This window comes from Gopherus flavomarginatus, chromosome 14, assembly GCF_025201925.1.
Source record: "Gopherus flavomarginatus isolate rGopFla2 chromosome 14, rGopFla2.mat.asm, whole genome shotgun sequence".
Classification (NCBI taxonomy): domain Eukaryota; kingdom Metazoa; phylum Chordata; order Testudines; family Testudinidae; genus Gopherus; species Gopherus flavomarginatus.
In genome coordinates, this window is record NC_066630.1 from 38137268 (window position 1) to 38161009 (window position 23742).

Sequence of the window (23742 nt, forward strand, 5' to 3'; positions counted from 1 at the left end):
CCTTTTGCACCTTGATCCTTCAGTGGTCCCACTGATTGTTTGGCAGACTTCCTGCTTCTGATGCACTTACATTATTTTTGCTATGCACTGCTAGAGAGAAGGAGACCCAGCAAGCAGCTGACCCAGGCTGGAGCCTGGCCTGGGCTGTTCCGCAGTGCATGCACTCTACTGTTTGCATGGAAACGTAGGTGAGCTCTCGCCAGAAGGGAGGCTGCCATGTATTACAATGAGGCTGTATGGGTTGGGGCTCTTGCAATTGTTGTGGACTTGGGACCTAGGCAGGGCGAGAATATGGCTTTCACAAGCCTTAATGTACTGGAGCTGGGACTCCTGGGCTTGGTTCCTAGATCTGCCACTGACTCGCTGCATGAATCTGGGCAATCTGCTTTGCTGCTGTATGCCTCAGTTTCCCCAGCTGTGAAATGGGGATGATCATTCCTTACTTCCTGAGGGTGCTGGCTGGCTGCATTCACAGTTTGCCGAGATACTATGAGATCCTGGAGTTGCAGTTTCCTCATTAACTGCTTGCCCAGCCAGCCAGACCTTGCCCTGCTGCTGTATGAAAGATCAGCTGCCTCTGTGATGTCATGAATGATACCGACGTGAACTGGGGCTGGATGAAAATTCCCCAGCTGGGTCGAAGGTGCCAGGTTTCTTCCATATTGAGTTGTTGGGGAGACTTTTTTTTTTTTTTTTAACCCTTCCATGGACATGGCGCTGTCATTGCTGCTGTGGTCTGCTTCTCATGCTGCTGCAGCCGCTGCCTGTACAGCATGCTCAGGTCAAAGCGGTTAAAGCCATGCTTGTGCCCAGTGATGGTGATGGGGGATAGTGATCAGAGAAAGGTCTGCATCACCACTCTTTGGGTTAACCAGCCATCTGTGCTTTGCATGCCTCCTGGATGCTCCCTCACTTAGGATAATTCCTTAGATTAGAATTACTTAAACTAGAATAGAAAACCCCTGGATCTGTGCTGGGCATGTGTGGGTCTTCATGAGGGCTGTGACGTGGTTTGGTCACAGAGATCTCCTTGGGACTGTCACTGACGTGCTGAATTTACCTCTGAGCCCATTTTCCCTGCCAGCTTGGGACTCCAGAACCCTGTCTTGTTGAGCCAGACATGCTAGCCTGCTGCAACACAGACCCAGTGTCTAGACCATGCCCCCAAAGCTGCAGGCTTTAAGTGAAAACAGCTCAGCAAGTACTCCCATCTCCAACACCTGGGCTCCCAGTTCCCAATGGGATCCAAACCCTAAATAAATAAATTTCATTCTGTATAAAGCTTATACAGGGTAAATTCATAAATTGTCCACCCTCTATAACACCGATAGAGAGATAGGCACAGCTGTTTGCTCCCCCAGGTATTAATCACTTACTCTGGGTTTATCAATAAACAAAAGTGATTTTATGAAGTATAAAAAGTAGGATTTAAGTGATTCCAAGTAATAACAGACAGAACAAAGTAAGTTACCAAGCAAAATAAAACAAAACATGCAAGTCTAAGCCTAATACATTAAGAAACTGAATACAGGTAATATCTCTCCCTCAGATGTTTCACTAAGCTTCTTTCACAGACTAGACTCCTTCCTAGTCTGGGCTCATTCCTTTCCCCGGTGTCCTTGTTAGTTCCAGCTCAGGTGGTAACTAGGGGATTTCTCATGACGGGCAGTCCCCTTTCTTCTGTTCCACCCCCTTTTTAGCTTTGGCACAAGGCGGGAATCTTTTGTCTCTCTCTGGGTCCCCTCCCCTCCCATCCAGGTTTAAGATGGATTCCAGTATCATGTGACATATTCACATGTCCTGTGAGACCCCAAGCCTCCATTCTTCCTGGCCTGACTCTCAGGAACCAGGAAGGCTTGCAAGTAAACAGAACCATTTATAGGTGATTGATTCTGAAGCACCCTTAATGGCTTCTACTTAACATGTTTACATCAGTAATACAAGTTTATCTTATTCTCCTAACTCCAGAAATAGACAAAATACATGAAAGTAAATGGGATGAACACACTTAGTAGATCATAAGCTTTGTAATGATACCTTACAAGAGACCTTTTGCATAAAGCATATTTCAGTTACATCATATTTATGCTCATTAGCATATTTTCATAAAACATTCTGGAGTGCCACGTCACAGGGGCTCCTCGCAGAAATCTCATTAACAGATGGCTGCATGCGCTGCTTGGGAAATGCAGCCCCCGACCTTGTTGGTAGGGCTGAGTTTACTGGGCCTGCGGCTCCATTTGTGGTCCAGTTTGTTCATCACACTGTACAGCATTGGCTCCTTCTTGCTTTGTTGAGGCATTAATCACCTCATTATTGGGGTCGCCCTTATGGAAAAGGTCTGCAGAACTGAACAGAGAACTCTCTCTCCTGGACAGCCCATGGAGTTGTGTGGCAGGGGGCTCATTCCCTGTCAAACTCCAGAGGTTGATAGTGTCTCGTATAGAACCCTGTTAATGTCATCTTCTCTATTCAATTCCCCAGGACATTTCTGTAAAAGGTGACCATCGCAGTCGTGCCCAAAGCCTCCTATCAGCTGGGGACTTTCTGCTCTGAGTTGCCAGTGCTGGAACTAGAGCTCACCTGAAAAATTAAAATTTTTCTGTGGAAAATTTCAGCAAAAATGAAGAAAAATTGTTTTTGTTGACAGTTTCCTCTGCTGCGTGCAGGGCGCAATGGCTGCACGTGAAGCCCCGCGTCAGAACAGCTGGGGAGAGATTGGGCATCTAAAAATACGTCCCGCCTGCATTGAGTCATCCCGTTTCCATGGATACAGCTGAGCCACAGACTGTGTGTGGTCAGGGGCTTTGATGGGACAGGAACGATCTGTCTCCAGTGCAGTCCAGGTGCACTGACGAAGCCAGGTGCTTGTCCCTATAAATGACATGGGGTTACTGAGCCGGGAACACCCAGGAAACCAGCTGGCGCTGGCTAGCAATCAGTGTGACTCTCCGGTACCCCCGTTAGCCTCCTGCACGGACCCAGGAGGGGATGGTGTGGGAATCAGTAGAGACCTTGTCTGGGAGCCCAGGGTTGTCAAAAGAAATCGAAATAGAAAAGTTTCCCACTGGGAAGAGGAAATGAAGCCTAAGCCAGAGGTATCCGTCAACCACTTCATTGCTACCTAGTGCATCAGATCCATGGGGCAAAACATGCTTCTGGGATGTGTGGGTCTTGAGGGCTCTGCTCCTGACTCTCATCTCATGGCTGGGTGAAGAGTGAATCCACTGAGGTCCATGGAGATACACCCATTTTGCAGCACTGAATCCCCATAGGTTACAATGTTGATTACAGCTGATTGACACTGGCATCAGTGAGATCAGAATGGACTCTGAGCCAGGGGGGTTCTAAGGTGTCTGTCACCTTGAGATGTAAGTACCATCCCCCTGCTTCCTCTGCAACCTGGCACAATTTCCTGAGTCCTGCCTCCCCTGTGGGTGCATAACATGGGCCTAAGTGTTATTCTCCTCAAATCTCTGATTCTGTCCAGCACAAGCGACTACGCCTGTGATGTACAGCTATCGTGCCAGGCTCCTGGACGAGTCCTGTGAAAGGGGCCCACGCTACTTTTCCACTTTCAGAGCCACTCCGATCATACGAAGCTCACCAGGGTCCCTGGGTCTGGCTCTCTTGCCTGGTGCTTCCTTCCTCTGTCTCCGCTCAACACATCCCCACCTGGGGAAACTTCCCCGGTCAGGCTTTTGGCAGGTTGGGCCTGCGCTTCTCCACTCTCCGAGGCTTCTAGCCCTCCCGTCATCTTGGCTTCTAGGTTGGCTTCAGAATAGGGGCAAATCCTGGCCCCACTGCAGTCCGTGGTGGAACTGCCATTGTCTTCAGTGGGGCTAGTACTTCTCCCCTGAGATCAACCCCTCCTTGGTACGGGGATATTGAAATTCTGTTGTACTGCAGGTGAGAAAATTTGGCCCTTGGTTACTCCTCTGGAGCACCCATAACCTCAGTGGGGTTGCATGGATGTAGCTTAGGGCAGAATTTGGCCCTTGTTCTTACAGTTTGTCTCCCTTTTGTCCCTCAATTCAAAGGACTTGACTGTCCTCTGACTTACACCAGTTCTGCACTGATGTGACTCCGGGGTCAGTCCTGACATACAGCAGGGAATGGGAGAGGCAAATCAGGCTTCCTCTTACCCTCAGATGGCTGCCCCAGAACAGGAGGAAGGAACGTAGAGATTCTCCCTTCACTTAATTCTATTTCAGAGATGCTGAGAGTTGGGATTTCATCTTTACCTCTGCTCAGACTTGAGCCTCGGTCCTGTCACTTTTAAGATAACCAGGATAATGAAGTATCAGAGGGGTAGCCGTGTTAGTCTGGATCTGTAAAAGCAGCAGAGAGTCCTGTGGCACCTTATAGACTAACAGATGTATTGGAGCATGAGCTTTCGTGGGTGAATACCCACTTCGTCGGCTGCCACGAAAGCTCATGCTCCAATACGTCTGTTAGTCTATAAGGTGCCACAGGACTCTTTGCTGCTTTTACAGGATAATGAAATAACTCTACCATGAGAAGCCTGGTATGGGCTTAAAGATGGGCAAATAGCACAAGACAGTTTGCATGTATTCTTACCCCCAATGCTCCTGTGCCTGATGCTTTCATTTTTTGGTTTTCATGTTGTGCAGCTGAATACTCCAGGTGAACGTGTTCCTCCCTGAGCTCTCACCTGGTATGTCTGTCTGCCCATCTTGGAGATCTTGGTTAGCCCTCCTGTTTGTAAGTTTTGGTTGTCCAATCAGGGAGCAGAAATGATAGCATGCTCAATGAGCGTCCAGTTGCACCCTGCTAAAAAGGAACGATGAATGGCAAGCAGCTGACAAGCGATCTGAGGGTCATGGGGAAAGCGACAACTGAGACTGGTAGCGAGCAGCAGCAGGTGGGGACATGAACACACAGACCCCAATCTGAATGATTCAGCTCATCTCTTGACCCTGCACCTTGCTGTTTGCTGGCTTTTCCTGTTCTGGAGCTGGCTGTCAGTGGAGCTGTGGCTATTGACATGAGAAGAGGATCTGCCCCTCTCTCTGTAATCAGCATGTGCCCTCGTGTCCATGCCCTCTATCCCTCTTGGGGACATGCAGCAACAGGCTGCAGTTCCTTCCCCTGCTCACATGCTGTGCCACGGGGCATCTCCTGGGGTGCCAGCTTAGAGGTCTCCTGAATTCCGCAGGGTAACATGACACATGTCTGTCTAAAGAGACTAGGGCTTCTAATTGTGGCTCAAAAAGTGACTCTGCCAAAGTCAGTGTAGTTGCACTTACTTAAAACTCTGAATTTTGGCCCATGGGCCGTGACTCCTCTGCTGTCATACCCATGGGCCTCCCTTGAGCAAAAGTTCCCCAATCCTGCCCGGTAGTGTGGCCTGTGGGTATGCACAGCTGTCTTAGGGGCAGGATAAGACTCGGTAGCCCTGCTGAAGTCTCCAAACCCTCTTGGGGCTTGTCTCCATGGGAGCGCCGTCCTGTTTTATGCCAAGGAGCCGTGACTGCTGGCAGAACTCTCCATGTGGATGCTTACTCCAGTCCAAAAGCAGCGTGTTTTGGTTTAACTCAACCCCTTCCAAAGGAGAGTAAGTTAAACTGCCTAATGCTACTGCTGTGCTGGAAAAAGAGGGTCCGTGTGGGTAGTCACCCTAACCCACGATAGTTATGCTAGTTCCACTGGTGTTACTGGGAACATTTTCCTGGTAGACAAGCCCTTACTTAGGACCCCAACTCTGCGCTCTCCATGGCAGTGGCTCTCATTGCTCCCTTGCAGACCCAGGCCCCCGGGATAGGGCAAGACTTGCCCAACTGCCAGCTGCTCCGGGGCGGGACTGCCCCCTCCTGCTCAGCGCGGGGTGAAGGAGCCTAGTGCAGAAATGCAATGGGAGGGTAATGAGTAAATGCCTTGTAATCGACAAACAAGGGCATCCTCATGCTGTTGCTCTGCCCTCTAACCCAGCGTTGTCTGCAAGGGAGTTAATCAATCTCAGCTGCCTGACACCTCTCTGGGGAAGTGAGAGCAGGAGGATGTTTTGGCTCAGGCTATATATAGAGGGCGGAGAGTACAGAACAGTGGAGGCATCAAGCAGACGGTGTGGAGGGGCTGTGATGGCTCCCAGGTAGGCTCGCTTGTGTTTCAAGCCTGGGGCTTAGCTCAGCAGATGGGGTAGCGGATCCATGGGGATTACTGCAGGCACTAGCTGTTGTGTGGCTGGAGGACTCCGTCCTCTCTTGGGGGCCCCACACCAAGCGCTGCCCTCCGTATTCTTTGCAGCATTCAGGTGTGGGCGCGCCCCTTGAGGGCAGGCTTTTGTTCTGGCCCCGAGTCATGTCCCTGCACGTGCAGCCTCCTTGTGCTGCAGCAATCCTGACGCATGTCCAAAGCCGAGCGGGGCTGGCCCTTAGCTCGGGGGCGGGGGGGTGCTGCTGGGCTGGGGCCACGTTTCATGGTAGATTGTCCACGTGTGGTCACAGTCCTGTGGCTCTACAGATGCAGGAGAGTTAGCGTGAAATTGCAGCGTGGACTCTACATGCTGAATGCCCTGCTGCTTGGTCAGTTTGATGCAGTCTCCTTGAAGTCCATTGTAAACTGTTGTGCAGTGGAATATTGCACTCCAAGGGTGGCTGTGGTGGGTGAAACGATTGGTTTATGAGCTGCTTTGGGAAGAGAAGTGCTATGTGCAGCTGAGAGATGAAACTTACCGGCAGCATCTCCCTACTGTGTCTCCCTCACCTCCAGGGTTTACGTGGGAGGCTCTTTTCCCTCCTTCCAAGATCTTTTGCGCAGTTGAAATCTCTGTTTAAAGCCGTTCAGCTTAGCTTGGAAGCTCTCTGGGGGCAGGGGTGGTCTTTTAGGTCTGAGATCGTACAGCCCCTAGCACGCCGGGGTCCTGGCTCATGTCTAAGACTCCTAAGCGCTGTGGTAATACAAATAATAAATGAGAATCCGGGCCCTACCAAGTCCACGGCCATGAAAAACTCCTCACGGACTGTGAAATCTGGTCTCCCCCAGTGAAAACTGGTCTTGTGTGTGTTTTTACCTTATGCTATACAGATTTCACGGGGGAGACCAGCGTTTCTCAAATTGGGGGTGCTGACCCAAAAGGGATTAGCAGGGGGGTCACAGGGGGTTATTTTAGGGGGGGTGGTATTGCCACCCTTACTTCTGCACTAGTGCCTTTGGAGCTGGGCGGCTGGAGAGAGGCAGCTGCTGACCAAGGGCCCAGCTCTGCAGGCAGCAGGGCAGAAGTAAGGGTTGCAATGACATGACCTGCCATCCTTACTTCTGCGCTGCTGCTGGCGGCGGCTCTGCCTTCAGAACTGGGTTCCTGGCCTGCAGCTGCTGCTCTCCAGCTGCCCAGCTGTGAAGGCAGCGCCACCACCAGCAACAGCGCAGAAATAAGAGTACCCCTACAATAACTTTGCGACCCCTCCCAACTCCTTTTTAGGTTGGGATCCCTACAATTACAACACTGTGAAATTTCAGTTTTAAATAGCTGAAATCATGACATTTATGATTTTTTAAATCCCATAACCGTGAAATTGACCTGGATGGATGGATGGTGAAGTTGGTAGGGCCCTGAGGATAATGCTCTCGCAGATCATTCAGCTATGGGTCGGAAGGTAACCATTGCTCAGCGCCAGCGATCTGCTCCCAGGATGGAGTTAAGCACAGACTTGGTGGAGCTGAGCAAAGGAAATGAAACTCTTGTCTTGTCGCTGACCAGGAGCTTGGGCCCAGTTTCTTGAGGTCCCAAACTGTTCGGGCCAGCTGAGCGCTGGCTTGCTTGGCTTCCACGAGTCAACAGGTCCCCATGGCTCAGATTCCAAACCGGCAACCCTGGGCCTTTCCAGCTGAGCTTTTCCCTCCGCTCTGAAACTCAAACAGGCTGCAGCTTTGTCCATGCACTCGCGGGCGCCGATCTGGTTAATCGTGCAAACTCCTTCATGGACGCTTAGTTAAGAGCAGCTTCCTTTCAGTTTAGCTTAGCCCTATTCCTACTCCATGGGAGCTAACGCGAATCCGCCAGATTTCTGTGGATTTCAGCACATCCGCACTGCTTTTTTGCATCAGTTCAACTCACTCCACTTTCAGCTGCACCTTTCGTTGAAACTGGGGCAGCTTTCCATGGGGACACAGAGCAGAAGGAAAGATTTTTGTGACGCTCCCCACAGCCCGATCTGAAATGCCTGAGGTTTATGCAGCTGTAACATTGTACCCTGCAGTTCCCTAGATAATCTCGATTTATTCCAGGGGCTTGGACGTCTCAAACTCCTGGCTATTAGGGAGCGACAGCTCCAGAGCCTGCAGAGCTGATGGCCCTGATTCTAGATTGAGCTGTCTGGGGTACTCACCTGACCCCCATCACCTGCGCACCCCTCACAAGTGTTAAGGCGTTTCTCCTCACAACACCCCTGGTGGGCAGGGCAGGCCTGTTCTCCCCGTGGTACAGAGCAGAAGTGGAGGCACAGCGAGACCGAGGCCGAAAATGTCTTTAGGCACCGCTCTGCTCAGTGTTGCAAAGCCTAAGACCCAGCTCCACAAAGGTCCTTACTTCAATGGAAATAGGAACCTAAATACCTTTGCAGAGCTTGGCCTGAGTGACGAAGGAGCCTGGGCCCCTTTCAGTGAGATTTAGCTTTACAATGCTGAAGTGACTTAGGACAGGAGTGGTGGTGCACTACCTAAATACTTTTAAAAATCCTGGCCTAAGTGACTTGGCCAAGGTCACCCAGGATGTCTGTGGCAGAGCACAGATTTGAACCCAGCTCTCACATGTCCCAAGCTGGCTCCCTGCCCTCAGTGACCACTTGGAGGATCCAGCCCTGCTGAGCTGGCCCGGGTGGATGCTAACCACAAATTTGTCAGTGCTTGTGGGCTTCAGCCCAGAGGCTCCTCTTGGGCCAGCCAGCTCAGTGCAGTGTGCTAGGGCAAAGGCACTTAGCTTCTGGAATGGTGGCTCCTGGAATGGTGAGGGACATGCCCCTCTTTTGGGTAATGGACTCGTGGCTGAAGCAAGGAGCTGGGGCGCGATTCTTCCTCCCAGGGAGCATCTGTCACCCAGCGACATGCAGGATCCCACGTGGGAAGGGAGGAGGGTCTCACAGGCTGCGCCCCAGGGTGCCCTCTCCTGGCAGAGCAGTTGGGTGACGGCGTCATGCCCATGTGCCCACCACCTGAAGGTCAGGGGGCAGCAAGCGACACTAAGCCTGTGACACCCTCCCTCTCACCATGGTGGGGATGTTCCCCACCCCCTCCCTGAACATGGATAGCGTGGGCAGCAGTAGTGCCAGCTTTACCCACCCCACCAATGCCGCCCTCCAGGCATGACTAGGGTCTGTCTCCACTACCCAGTCAGTCCCTGGCCCTTCTGCCATGGCTGCCCATAGGGGGACCAGCTACTGCCTGCTCTGATAGCCACCATGTGCTGGGCACATCTGTCTCATCCTGATGCCACCCCAGATGGACCTGTCAGAGAGCTGATCCTTGGGGCGCACACAGCAGAGATCTGTGTGCTCCCCTCTATGGCTGGCCCTCGCCAGCTCCAGTCCAGAGCTTAGGCTGAAGGTCTATGAGCAGGAGGCTGGCGGCCTGGCAGCTGACTCGTGTGCTGGATTTTTTCCCCCCTGCAGGACTGCTGCTGCAGGAAGTGACCATGGCAGGGCTGCACGAGCTGCGATTCACCGAGGAGAAGCCACTGCTGCGAGGCCAGGATACTGAGCTTGTGAGTTGCCTGCCTTCCCCCTCTCCGTACATCCCACCTGTCATACGCCTTCATTCCTAACACGCGAGGAGGTGTTGATTGTACGGAATGGCTGCCTGCCCTGCTTTGCCCTAGCCTCATTGGAGCTGTTCACCCGGCAGCACCAGGTGTCTGTAATGTACTGGCTTTATGTGTGAGTGATGTTGCCCTCTAGTGGCTCAGCTGACAGGGTGGATAAGGGACCTACCATTGCTACCAGCTAGGGGAGGGGAGCTCTTCTTTAGCTCAAATGCAGTGGATCTAGTCCTAGAATCATAGATTATTAGGGTTGGAAGGAACCTCAGGAGATCTAGTCCAACCCTCTGCTCAAAGCAGGAGCAATCCCCAACTAAATCCCCAAATGGCCCCCTCAGAGATTGAACTCACAACCCTGGGTTTAGCAGGTCAATGCTCAAACCACTGAGGGGGGTGGGTGGGTGTGAGCGAGAGAGAGAGAAGAGAGAGAGAGAGAGTGTGTGAGTGTGTGTGTGTGTTATCCTCTTCACACACCTTGTCCTATAACCGTGACTCTACCAGTGCATTCTGGGACACACATCTGTCCCAAAGAGGCGTTACTAGGAGCACTGACTTTTGGATAACTTCCACATGGGGATGCAGCTAGGAGGAGTGGCTGAGCTGAAAGTAGCTGCAGCGTTTGTCCATGCTGAAGAGAAACCACTGTAGGCTGGACTCGTTCAGCTCGATTTCCGCTAGCGGCGTAGGTGGCTTTATGAGCAGCAAGGGTGCCACCACGTGGCCCAGCTGAAGAATGGTAGCTTGCACCGTGCAAGCATCTGAGCATCTGGTAGCAGCAGGGCCCCTGCAGAGATGGCGGCCAAGAATCGAGCATTTGTCTGTTCCCAATGTCTCCACTGGTCCCCTTGGCTCAGCCTGGAGTGCAGGCTGGCTGCAGTGATGGGCAGGCAGTAGGTTCTGAAGCAGATGGGATGGTGGACAATGCAAAGGCAGGAGATGAGGGCGTCTGGCTTCTACCACCATTTCCTGTTCCTCAAAGGCTCCTTTCATGGCAGCCCCTGTCCCATCTGGAGTCTTGTGCCTAGCTCAGCTGCAGGGGCTTATCTGACTGAAAGCTGCAAGATCACCCACCTGCCCCTGCCAGGCCTGGGAGCAAGGGACGCCTCACAGGGGCTACCCCCACTCCTGTGATCAGACCTTAGTAGGTCTCCACCTCTGGCAAAGCTCCCATTTGGTGCCTGTCATGTGAGAGAGGAGTGGGAGGGAGGCTGTGTCTGGAAAGCAAGCGGGGAGGACTTGATGAACATCAACGAACTGACTTCTCCCTGCAGGCTAGAAAGTGTGGGTGAGCCAGCCAGCCCAAAGAGCAGTGGCCCCAGGACAGTTTCTGAGGCCTGGGGGAGGGGAGAACCCATAAACATCTTCCTGAGGCCTCTCACGGGCAGGTGGGTGCAAGAGACCGGCCTGGTGGAGCTAGGTTGATGGTGGGGAGTGGAGGAGGGGTTGGAATGACTCTCACTAGCTGGGTTTGGGTGGGCTTGTTCCTCCCCCTCTCACTACCTCCTGTGGCCTTCTAATGTCCCTTCCCTAATCCACCATGAGGACGAGAGCTCCAGCACGCTGCTCTCCTGTCTGAATGCTGAACTTGATGGGCCCAGCTTGGTCTCTGCCGGTTTCCTGGGTTCCCCCAGCCACGCTCATGGGGGAGCAGATTCCAGATGAGAACTGCAAGGAGCCAGCAGACTGCAGCATTCATTGAGATGGTGCCTCCATCATTGCACCATCCTGCCTTGCTGTCTCCAGCTATGTTGTGCACCTCCAGCCTGGCCTGCAGCACTCCTTGCTACAGCAGGCACATCAGACGCTGTCCAGCCTGCTGAACTGTGGGTTGGCTCTCTCTGGTCGAAAGGCGATCCCCAGTGGTGCGGGAGGGGTGGGCCCCCTCTCGCTGAGCTGGTCTCCAGCATCCTACCTGATCTCAGGAGCTGAAAGGCTGCTTCGCAAAGCCAGCGTGTGAGCACGGACCTGCCAAGCTGGGTGTGTCACCGCCCGCGTGTCTGTGCTCATCTTGCTGGCCTTGTAAATCCGAGAACGGGAGCTTGGAGGGCTGGGTATGTGGTGGGCAGGGCCGCTCGTCCTTGGAGCCTGCAAACCTTCATTCGCTTTGGAGCTGCACTGGGATGTGCCGCTGGGCTCTGCAGTGGTGCCCGGGCATGGCATATGGCTGGGTCAGGGATAATAAAGGGCTCCCAGAGAACCAGACAAGGCTTTGAACCAGGGACTGCATCTCTGGACGTGCCCTTGAAGCCCTGTCCTCCAGCATTCCTCCGTTGGGGACTGTCTTAATGTCCCAGCATCCTCTCTGATGCTAGGACTCTGGAGTCTGAAGAGGTTTGACTTGGCCCCTCCTGCCTTTCAGACGTGGATATTTGCTCTGTGGGGGTGCTGCAGAGGAGCTCGCACATCCTGCTTATTGTGGGTGAGCATTGGATCTCTTATAAGGGAAGGGGTTTGCCCACGTGTCCATGGGCAAAATCTTCCACTCCTAGTGCTGTTGTGCTGGCGGCTGCCCCCCACCCCAGAGCTGGCTGCATTTCAGGGCCTGTGTGTGGCTTGTAAAGTTCTCTGGGACCCTTTGCAACTCAGGACCATCCTTTCAGCCTGTGGTTTGGATCTGGAATCTGATCTGATCCCAAACTCCCAAAGTGTGGACATTTGAGCCGGATTCTTCTTTGCCTTTCCCCTTGTGGAATTACTTACACCTGTGCAACGTGTAGGGTGACCAGATAGCAAATGTGAAAAATCAGGACAGGGGGTGGGGGATAATAGGAGCCTATCTAAGAAATATAATCAAAAATCAGGACTGTCCCTATAAAATCGGGATATCTGGTCACCCTAGCAACATGGGGCTTGGCTGCTGCCAAGGGGAAACTAATTGGTACTAATTGTACTGGTAGAAACCAGTCGCGCAAGGGGAAAGACAGTGTTCTGGTCCAGGCTGTGACAGGCAGGCCTGAGTGACACAAGTCAGATCTGGATCAGAATTCCCGCCAGGGCAGGGGGAGTTGGATCTGCTGTTCTATCTCCAGCAAAAGGTGCTACAGCAGAGATGCTTTCCGCTAGATTTTCCAATGCGGGTGCCTACAGTCGGGCACTGGAGCTGCTTGGAGAATGGGATTTCTGTCCTTCCGGAAATCCTGACATCTTGAAACTTCATTTTCTTTGGAATCGGGACAGAGCTGACATGATCTCAGAACAGAAATCCTCAAATATTTAAATTCTGAAACACTTAACCAACCATCTCAAAATGTTTCATTTTGATAATGTCAAAACAGTCTTCTATAGACTTTTATTGTAATTGTACATAATTTTAAAGGGAACAAAGCCAGAAAGTCCAAACAAATTGCCTGGAAACCTTTCTGTTAAAATCGGCGCGTTCCTGTAAAACATTTTTATTTCAGCAAAACAGCATTTTTCTGCTAGACTGTTGCCTCATATGCTTTTCACCCTGCTATATTAAGCCTCCAAATAATTATCCGGAGCGTGCCCCCTCTCCCCCCGGGATTTCCAAACTAACAGGAGTTGTGTGCTTGGCACTTCTGAAAAGTGGGCACCTGACTTCAGGCCTGTACGTTCTAACCTTGGTGTCTGGGTGTCTGCTTCTGTACAGCCAAGGATTGGGCGCTGGGTCCCCCAGCTTGGGGGTGCTAGTGTTCCTCTATCAAAACTGGGACTCTTCCTTGTCTTCTACCCCCACCAGTGCTGCCCCCCCCCCCCCGGATCCCGTCTCTGTAGCCGGCCCCGCAGGGGAGCGGTAAAGCTAGGGCCATGTCCTTGATGCCAAGAGGCCGAAATGTCTAGGAGGGCTTTTATTGAATGACAAGCTGGGGAAAAGAAGGCAGCGGGGGTGGGGGATGGCGAGGCCTGGCTCAATCAGCCACAGGTGCAAGGCTGCTGCAGCTGAGCAGGTGGCCAATGAAGACAGTGGCACTCTGCCAACCCAGCAAGGGGTGGCTCCATCAGTTCACCCTGGCATGGAGGGGAGGGGAAGAACATGAACTCCTTCCTGGTGATAGGGGAGGGTGCAGGGGGCAGCAATGGCAGGCTAGGGCCCTGGAACTGTGCAGGGGAGATAATCACTGCAGAGATCAGAGCAGGAAGCCTGTGCCCAGGAAGAGGTGTCCCAGCTATCTGGTGCGTCTGGGTCTCACGTGACTCCAGCCTTTGGTGTCTCTGCAAACGCACCCTGAAGTCTGGATGGAGGAGAGGCACATTCATGCTGAGTTTTTGTTCCATCCTGAGCTCCCTAATACTGAGATCTCAAGGCTCCAGGAGTCCAAATAGTGCTCTCCCCCTCCCCCTCCTGCCCTTCCTGGTTGTGATGCTGGGGAAAGGACGGACGGGAGCTCCAAGCGCTTTCATGGGTAGGGGGGACTCGTGCCATGTCCAGGGATGGATGCTCTAAGGCTTCTACCAGGCTCAAGCCTCTAGAGGCTGCTGCCTCCCATCTCGTCATGCCACCTCCCAAGTTGGTACCACCACTGATGGACAAAGGTGTGACCTGGCTCCCAGCTGCTGGAGGCCCTGAGGGATGGGAGCCAGCTGCTGATGCAGCAGAGCTCTGCTTTGTTTTCCACGGGGAGAATCTCCCTCCACCTAGTAAAGCATCCAACAGGAGGCTTTCCGAGCCACACAAGAAGCCAGGAACCACTTGAGACGCCGGTGGGAGGAATCTTGCTCCAGCCTGTCCCCCTCCTTGTGCTCCTGAGCGTTCCCTGACTGAGCCCTTTGTGGAGCCAGACGGCAGCTGTCTCTTCTCTGTCCTGCTGTTCCTCCGAATGACTTTCAGAGGGCCCCTGAGGTGGGCTGCCTGTCCTGATGTTTCCAACCAGGCTTGTCCTGCATCCCTCAAGCATGCCGGGTGGGCCACCTGGAGTCCCCATTGCACTCTGAGCCGTGCGTCAGTACCGAATGCCAGCGCGTCATGAGGACGCACAGTCCTACGGCTGAAACGCAACCCAGGCAGCATCTCTAATGCCCATGTGCGGATGCTGACCCAGGGCATGTGTCCGCACCCAGACAAGGGTGCAGAGGGCGGCCCAGCTGCTGCTGAATGGACACAAGCCCAGGTGCTGATGTGGGATGCTGGTGTAACCCCTGGTGAGTGTGTCCTGCTCTGGGCCTGATCCATCGGCAATAGGAGTGTTACAACCCCAGCTAGGGAGCTTTAGCTCAGGCTAGCGCAGATTATGCTTTTAGCTCTGAAGGTCCCCAGTTTGGTCCCCTGTGTGTTGGCCAAGATGGTGGCAGCTGGGCATGTACAAAGGAGTGGGCTCACAAACCTTGGCGGGCACAGCTGCCAGGGTTTCAGTTCCGTAAATCCCTCTGACGGCATTTCTAGAGCTGATTGTGGCAGAGTTCACACCCCGAGGCCTGCATCAGCAGCAGGGGGTTAGCCGCAGAGCACAGGGCTTTGCTCTCTTAACGCCTCTCGGGTCAATTGTCCACTGGGACTGGCAGCCCCCTGCCTCTCTGATGTCAACAGCCTTCGGGCCGGCAGTCTCAACTGGCCTCTTTGCTGAGGTCCCCCGAGATCCTTCCCAGCTTAGAGTGAGCGTGAATTCCCTCCTGGGGTGTTAGTGGAGGAGGAGGCTGTGTAGAGGCTCATCAGAGCTCTCAGCGGGTGACTGGAGGGCAGGTGGTGGCGGTGAGGGGGTAGGCATGAGGCAATAGTGGGGTGTCTGTTACTGCTTCGTGGTGGCTGTTGTACGAGCTCTGATGGTTCTTTCTGGTCTGTTTCCCCTCAAGGAGCATTCGGATACGTTCCTTTCTGCGGTGGACACGGACTGGAAGGTAAGGCCCCTCCTCTGACTGTCCAGCCTGTCAGCCCATTCTCTGCGACCTGGGTGGGATAGTCGCATTCTGCCGATTGGCCCCGCGGTTCCAGCAATGGACTCCCCTGCTCCCTGACCAGTGCTACTGGGCTCTCCTCAGCTCGAGGGAGAGGAGGGAATGCTGCCGAGCAGCTGCCATTCGGTCCTCCCTTACTGGTGCATTTGGGTTCTGTGGCTAGTCACCAACTCTATGTGCCTGATCTTCAGGGGTGAGGGGGACAAAATGGCTTGTGTGGGCACATTCCCTGAGTGTGAGTAACTGATGTGGGGGAGTCAGCCTGGTTCCAAGCCTGAGGGTCTGCGTCTCTCCAATGCTAAAGGTCTCTGTGCACCTAACAATCAACGGGACTGAAGCCATGAGCTTCAGAGTGGCAGCTGGTTAGCACATTACAGTATTACGGTGCAAATGTGTGTGTTTGCATTGCTGTCTTCTGGTGGAGGGAATTGGAACTGCTACACTGTGTGACATTGGCCCTATATTGCTAACCTCTAATGGAGATCGTCCATTAGCTCAAGTGGTAGAGACTGAGCAGGTTTAGCCCCACTGTCAGTGACATTGCAAGGGGCGGTAGCATGTGGTATAGTGAGTGCAATGATGTTGTGGCTGGCTTTGGATTTGTTAAAATAGTTCAGCTTTGAAATCGCCCATCTTGATATTCTAGTTACTACACCCACCTCTGTGGTGTATCCTGGCAGCTAGTTAATGGCACTGCTACGGTTGGGCTGGAAGTTGAAAGAGAATACGCTATTGGAGTACAGAATATCCAGACCTGCAATAAAATCACCCGCCCCAATGCAATTAAGTGCCGGGGGCCAAATTCAGCCCTGGTGTAAGAGCATAACTGGTGCTGTCAGTGTTGCCCCTGATGGTCGCACTGGAATGGAGAGTGGCATCTGTGGGGTTTATGGGCCCTGTAGGGGACACATTGGCACATCTTCCCTGTCTCCTTTCCTCTTTCATAAGGCAGCATGGGAGGCTGAATCTTATTAAATATCATTTTCTTTTATACCAAAACAAATCAAGGAAATCTCTCCTCACGCCTATGCCTCCCCAGTCCCCTGGCTTCTCCTAGCACATATGCTCCCTCGTGGTGGGAGAGGTGGAATCAGCAGGCTGGCCTTCTGGAAAACCGACTCCTCCCAGGAGTATGGGTGGAATAGGGGCTGAGGAGTTCACAGCTACTTCAGTCTCCGCCTCCTCCAGCAGGAGGTGCTGTGGAATTATGCAGGAACGCTGGGTCTGGTGGGGGATCGTTACTGCAATGCCGCACGTCTCCCAGAAGGAGGCGCTCTGGGGAATGGCGTAGCTGCAAGTTCTAGGGTTGTCAACTTTCTATTGGCACAAAACCGAACACCTTAGCCCCGCCCCTTCCACGAGGCCCCACCCCCCCGCTCACTACATTCCCCCTCCCTCGGTGGCTTGCTCTCCCTCACCCTCACTCACTTTCACTGGCCTGGGTGTGGGCTCCAGGATGGGGCCAGAAATGAGGGGTTCAGGGTGTGGGAGGGGGCTCCAGGTTGGGGCAGAGAGTTGGGGTGTGGGGGGGAGAGGGCTCTGGGCTGGGGGTGTTGGCTCTGGGAAGGCGCTGGGTATGAGGGGTTTGGGGTGCAGGAGGGGACTCCAGGCTGGCAGGTGGGGCTGAGGGATTTGGAATTTGGGAGGGGGTTGCAGGTTGAAGTAGGGGGTGGGGAGGGGGAGAGGGCTCTGGCCTGAGGGATGCTGGCTCTGGGGGGGGTGGGGCTGGGGATGAGGGGTTTGGGGTACAGGAGGGGGCTCCAGGCTGGCACGTGGGGCCGGGGATGAGGGGTTCAGGGTGTGGGAGGGGGCTCTGGGCTGGGGCAGGGGGTTGAGTTGCTGGGGGTATGGGCTCTGGGGTGCAGGAGAGGGCTCTGGGTTTGTGGGGGCTCAGGGCTGGGGGAGGAGGCTGGGCTCTTGGTTGGGGCGTGGGCTTACCTTGGGCAGCTCCCGGTAAGCGGCGCAGTGGGGGGCTAAGGCAGGCTGCCTGCCTGTCCTGGGGCACCGCACTGCACCCCGGAAGCAGACAGCAAGTCTGGCTCCTGGGTGGGGGACAGGGCAGGAGGCTCCATGGCACATGCTGCTCTCACCTGCAGGCACTGCCCCCCTCCAGCTCCCATTGGCTGGTTCCTGGCCAATGGGAGTGCAGAGCCGGTGCTTGGGGTGAGGATAGCACATGCTGCAGAGCCTCCTCCCCTTCTTCCCCTCCGCCTAGGAGCTGGACCTGCTGACCACTTCCAGGGCTCAGTGCGGCGCCCCAGGACAGGCCGCAGCACCACTGTTAACGGCCCAGTCAGCAGTGCTGATCGGAGCTGCCAGGATCCCTATTCGACCGGGTGTTCCTGACGAAAACCGGATACCTGGTAACCCTAGCCAGCCCCCTTTTCCTAGTCTCTGGAGCACTGACTGGTGTGGCACCAGCGTTGGCCTGAAGTGTAAGCCATACATGCAACTGCTTGTGGGGGGGTTCTGCCTCTTGGAGGCTCACAAGCTGGCCCAGTTTCTTCCTCCTTCAGTGAGAGCCCTGTGGGGCCCCCCGGCCTACCCACATCTCTCAGGACTTGCTGTAGGGCAGGGGTTCTCAAACTGGGGGTTGGGACCCCTCAGGGGGTCGTGATGTTATTACATGGGGGGGTCGTGAGCTGTCAGCCTCCACCCCAAACCCTGCTTTGCCTCCAGTATTTAAAATGGTGTTATATATACAAACAAGTGTTTTTAATTTATAAGAGGGGGTCGCACTCAGAGGCTTGCTGTGTGAAATGGGTCACCAGTGCAAAAATTTGGGAACCGCTGCGTGCCAGCAGGAGCCCTGGCTGTGGGGCACTCCCAGGAACTCCCACCAGGAGTCGCTGTGGGGCAGGTGTTGATCAGCTGAAGGGGACTTGGGGGAGGCTGTTTAAAACTAGCGGTTTCCTCCAAAAAAAAAAACCAAGCTGAGTTTCAGAAAAAGCTGCTGTTTCCATGGTGACAGTCGCCTGGGCAACTCCACCCTGGGTTTTGTGCAAAGCCTGCAAATCCCCCTCCTCCTTTGAGGGCTTTCGGCCCTAGGAAGCTGCTGCTTTGCTTTCGCTCAGAGACCCAGGCACCCCTCCTTGTGCTGCAGAGAGATTTCCGTGCACCTCTCTTACAGAGACCACAAAGAACAAGCCCGTTTCCTCCAGCCCATGTCTCAGCAGGGTACTGTGTGGAGAGCTATTATCGAATTGTGTTAGGCTGTCTGGGTCCTGCTGAGTCTGGCATGCTGAAGAGCAGCTCTCCACGCTAATAACATCCACGCAGCTAAACAGAACTGGAGCATGCAAAGGAATGACTGTGGAGTGGCGTATGTGTGAATCTCATTATAATACATATGCTAACAGCTCTGTGATCTCTGTAGGACCTGTAACTCTGTTGCCCAAGTTGCTTCTGTGCCTCAGTTTCCCCATATGTAAAACGAGGATAATGATATTGACCTCTTTCTAAAAGTACTTTGAGATCTACTAATGAGACTGGCTGTGTAGAAGAGCAGTGTATTATCAATGGAGTCACATGCTGACTGTGCTCAGGGAACTTGGATCTTTCTGAAGGAGAAAGAGACAGTATCAGGGCTATGACATACACATCAGATTCTGGCAGCAGCGTGTCTCACTCCTCCTGCCCCAATCCCAGTTCATTACAGTACTTTCTACCTCTGTCACCTCTCATCTGACAATGTCAAAGTTGTACAAACATAGGAATGAATTACTTCTCACATTCGCCCCCCCCACCTCCCAGCCACTCTGTGCTGCTTAATTAGCCCAAGGTCACGCAGCATGGGTGCCGGAGCTAGGGAAAGAACCTAGGACTCCTGATCCCCATTCTGAACCTTATTTGTTTAGAGTGAGGTCCAGATCCATGGATTGTGACTGTTGGATGACTGACAGTTTCCACCCTCCCAGCAAGACACTGAAGAGCAATACCATGATGGCTGCAGAGTGCGGTGATACCAAGTTAACAGGCACAGAGTGTGGGGATGCATTTAGTGCTGACTGGCTGTGGGTCCTGGCTTCAAACCCTGCTGCAGGGGGCAACCATTTTAAAATGTGTTTATTTACTATATCAAGGGGAAGAACAGGGCTGTGGTTGATGTACAGAACTCCTGGTGTCGTTCCCAGCTCTGTCACTGCCTCAATGGATGACCTTGGCCAACTTGCCTCAGTTTCCCGATTTGTAAGATGGGGATGATTCTTGCCTGCCCCGCAGCCATGTTCAGAGGGTGGTAGAGAGATCAGAGCTTCTCTATACAAGGGCAAGGGGCTAACTGGGTTATTTGATGCTGCAGAGTTTAAAGTCCTGAGATGTCACGTTTTTGGCATTCTGCAAAGATGAACTGTGAATGTAGCCGGGTGTGTGTGTGTTTACACATGTATTGAGCATGCATGCAGCAGGATCTCTGCACTGCACTATCTTGTTAGAACTTAAGGCCAAATTTTGCTCTCACCAGTTGTACACCTGTGAAATTGTGACTTCAGGGGTGACTCTCACCTGTGTCTGTCAGATCTAAAGCTGACTGCTGGGGCCTGACCCTGCTCGCACTGAACTCCGCAGGAGTGGGATTGGCCTTGCTAGGCGATGCTAGGGAAGCAGGATGTGATTATAACTTGCTTTCTAAACCAGCTTTGTTTCTGCTCTTCAAAGGGTCCTGTCCTCTGCATTAACTCAGCCCAGGACATGGTTTAACAATAAGCCCCTCTGGTCCTCTAGAAGCAAAAAACCCTGCCACTCTTCTGACCTAGAGAACTGGGTGTTCCTCGCCCCTGACACACACAGTTAGGAAAAGTAGCTGCTGGTGTTGTCTTTCCAAATCCAGTTCCCATGAATCCATCACAGCAGTGCCACTCCCTGATCCCAAAGCAGCATTTCTCAATGAGCTGCCCATGAACTGGTGCTGGTCCCTGAGATCTCCCCGGCACAGTTTAGGAAGGCAGCAATCCGGTCCCTGGTATCTACAAGGTTGAGGAAACAATGTCCTAGAGGCTAGTGACACAGCTTCTGTTGGCTTTAACAGAGACCGGGCTGGCTCCGGTGTTTTCAGGGTTAAACCCGGTTAAAACTTGTTTTCAACCCTGTGAGCCATTCTTTCAGTTTGGACCACACCGAAGTGCTTGTCTACATGGGGAAATTGACCCAAATAGCTGTTCTGAAGTCGCTCCCTGTATGGACACTCTTATAAACACTTTGGAAGTAGATTAAGCTGAACCACACTATTCTGGAATAAGAGTGTCTGTCCGTGGAGTTATCCTGAATGCCTACAGCACTTTCGGTTCAGAGCGTTGCTGATTCCAGACTAATGCAGCCTAGCCCCAGATTCAGCATCCTTGTGAAAAGCTGCTTTTCCCTCTGGTCTGACTCAGGTTGCTGCGCAGCTTTCTACCCTTATGTGTAGATCTAGAATATGCCAGCACAGCCAGACCATGGCATAAAGCAGCAGGATGCAGCAGGCATCCAACAGCTACTAGCTTAGATTCTCCCCACCTGTTCTTTTTAGCAGCATGTCTAAAGCTGAAACATGTTGGAAAACCACAGAGGTGACTTTTTCTGTCGCTATCCCTGTCTCTCAAATTAGCATTTGCGTTTTCTTCACCTGCTGTTTAGAACTCTCTTCACATACCACCAGCCCCACCCCACACCCAGATGACCACCCCTTCTCCATAGCCTGGGGCACCACCCCCTGCTGCTTAGAACACCCAACAGCTGGGTTGCTGAACTGTCTCTGGGTAGGGGGCTGGCTGCTGCAGCATCGACCGTGAGTTGGGAAGCATCGCAGGGGGGCTGATGTCAGGAGTTGATAGTGTTGCTGTCATGGTATAATTCTGCATTCTGAACCTTATCGTCCAATAGATGGGGTACCAGCATGAATTCCTCTAAGCTCAGTTACCAGCTTAGTACTTGTAGCGCTGCCACCAACCAGGAATTCCAGTGCCTGGTACACTCTGGTCCCCACAAAACCTTGCCCGGGGACCCCCAAGACCCAGACCCTCTGGATCTTACCACAAGGAAAGTAAACCCTTTCCCTCACCATTGCCTCTCCCAGGCTTCCCCTCCCTGGGTTACCCTGGAAGATCACTGTGATTCAATCTCCTTGAATCTTAAAACAGAGAGGACAATTCACCTTCCCCCCTCCTTCTCTCTCCCCCTCCCAGACTCTCCCTGAGAGAGAAAGTAATCCTAACACAGAGAGAAATTAACCTTTCTCTCCCCCTTCCCTTCCCTTTTTTCCCACCAATTCCCTGGTGAATCCAGACCCAGTCCCCTGGGGTCTCACCAGAATAAAAAACAATCAGGTTCTTAAACAGGAAAAGCTTTTAATTAAAGAAAGAAAAAAAACAGTAAAAATTATCTTTGTAAATTTAAGATAGAATATGTTACAGGGTGTTTCAGCTATAGACACTGGGAATACCCTCCCAGCCTAAGTATACAAGTACAAATTAAAATCCTTTCAGCAAAATACACATTTGAACTCTTTCCAGCCAAATACACATTTGCAAATAAAGAAAACAAACATAAGCCTAACTCGCTTTATCTACCTAGTACTCACTGTTCTGGACATATAAGAGCCTGTATCAGGGAGATTGGAGAGAAACCTGGTTGCACATCTGGTCACACTCAGAACCCAGAGAGAACAACCACCAAATTCTAACAGCACACACAAAAACTTCCCTCCCTCAAGATTTGAAAGTATCCTGTCCCCTGATTGGTCCTCTGGTCAGGTGACAGCCAGGCTCACTGATCTTGTTAACCCTTTCCAGGCAAAGGAGATAGGAAGTACTTCTGTTCTATTAACCCTTACTTATCTGTTTATGACAGTTGCTCTGCATGCTCATTTGCTATCCACACTTGTAACACCTCTTAGAGTCAGGCTGCAGGTGTAACCCGCTGGTGTGTGCGTGTCAGGTCCGCCTCTGCACCTGATCCACAGGAGGGTGAGTCTGCTACAGCCCCCTTATGGAGAGCTGGCTCTGGAGTTCAGGCTGTGGCAGCTCATGCGTTAAGCTCTGGAGGTCCCCAGTTCAGTCCGTGGTGTGTTGGCCAACATGGTGGCCATCACGCAAGTGCCTTGAGGCAGAGAATGGGTCTGTCTCCTTGTGCTGTATAGTGCTTTCCCTGTCTTGGATGCTGTGAACAATCACTAATGGCAGATAACCAGCAGAGGGCACTCAACACTCTGATCCTGGGGCCTGTGTGGGACGAAGTGGGGACACTGGCGGAGGAAGGTGGACTAGGGTGATGGGCTGAGGCCGGATGAGGAGAGACGGAATCAGCATGTCTATTACTCAGCAGTGCTGTCCTCCCATCCTGGACTCATTGTTAAGGTCCCTTCCATGCAGGCAAGCGCTCTCTGGGCCTGATTAGCCTCTCACTGACGCTGGTGTAAATCAGGAGCAAGTTCACTAAGGCACTAATTTCACCAGGGTGAGAGGAGAATCTACCCCTGTTTCACTTTGCCCTCGAGCAGGGGGCTGTAGCCCAGATTTCCTGAGTGCAGGCCCTTCTGTCTGGGGAATCGGGCACTGCAGGGAATGAGATGCGGTGCATAGAGCATTAATCAGCTGCGTCACATCATCCTCAGGAGAGTGACTGAATAACAAGGCAGTGGCCTCGGAGGCTTTCAGGGACAGCAGCTCCCTATGCCCCAGTAATGCAGGGAAAAAGTTCTTCCTCCAGGAGTGGCATGGCTCTGCGTGCGGGAGTATCCTCTCCCATAGATCTCGAGGGTGAGTCAGTCTGGCACCAGCTGCCATTGCACTGAAATCCGTGCTCCAGCGTGAGGTTCCTGGACGTGAGCTGCTGCTCCTGGGGGGAGGGTTTCTGCTGGGTGTTCTGCTTTCTCTGAGAATTAGCACAAATGGGAACCAGAGAGCTGTGAAACTGACAATGATTGCTGTGCCTGTGATCCTGACAATGATTGCACTGCCTGTGATCGCTGGGTGCAATGCAGCAGCAGCCTGCTGCAATTAGCACTCTCCTGTCCCAGGACCTGGCTAATATATTGGACTCTAGATCAGTCCATCAGCAGCTGTCGCTCTGTCCTCACGTGTACGGTGGTGGTTAAAGAGGAGGAGTTTCACATGCTCAGCAATCAGCCTGACGTGACCAAACGA

General features: G+C 52.9%; 1 protein-coding gene across 3 annotated transcripts in view; it reads left to right on the forward strand.

Moving 5' to 3' along the window:
• The window catches only part of NDRG4 (NDRG family member 4), an 87029-nt gene that overhangs the window by 12105 nt on the left and 51182 nt on the right, over positions 1-23742 (forward strand). For all 3 annotated transcript variants that reach the window (XM_050922983.1, XM_050922981.1, XM_050922982.1), the window contains exons 2-3: positions 9627-9718; positions 15521-15565. In XM_050922983.1, coding sequence (XP_050778940.1) covers positions 9650-9718; positions 15521-15565 — 114 coding nt within the window. In that variant the 5' untranslated portion in view covers positions 9627-9649. The remainder of the gene's footprint in view (positions 1-9626; positions 9719-15520; positions 15566-23742) is intronic.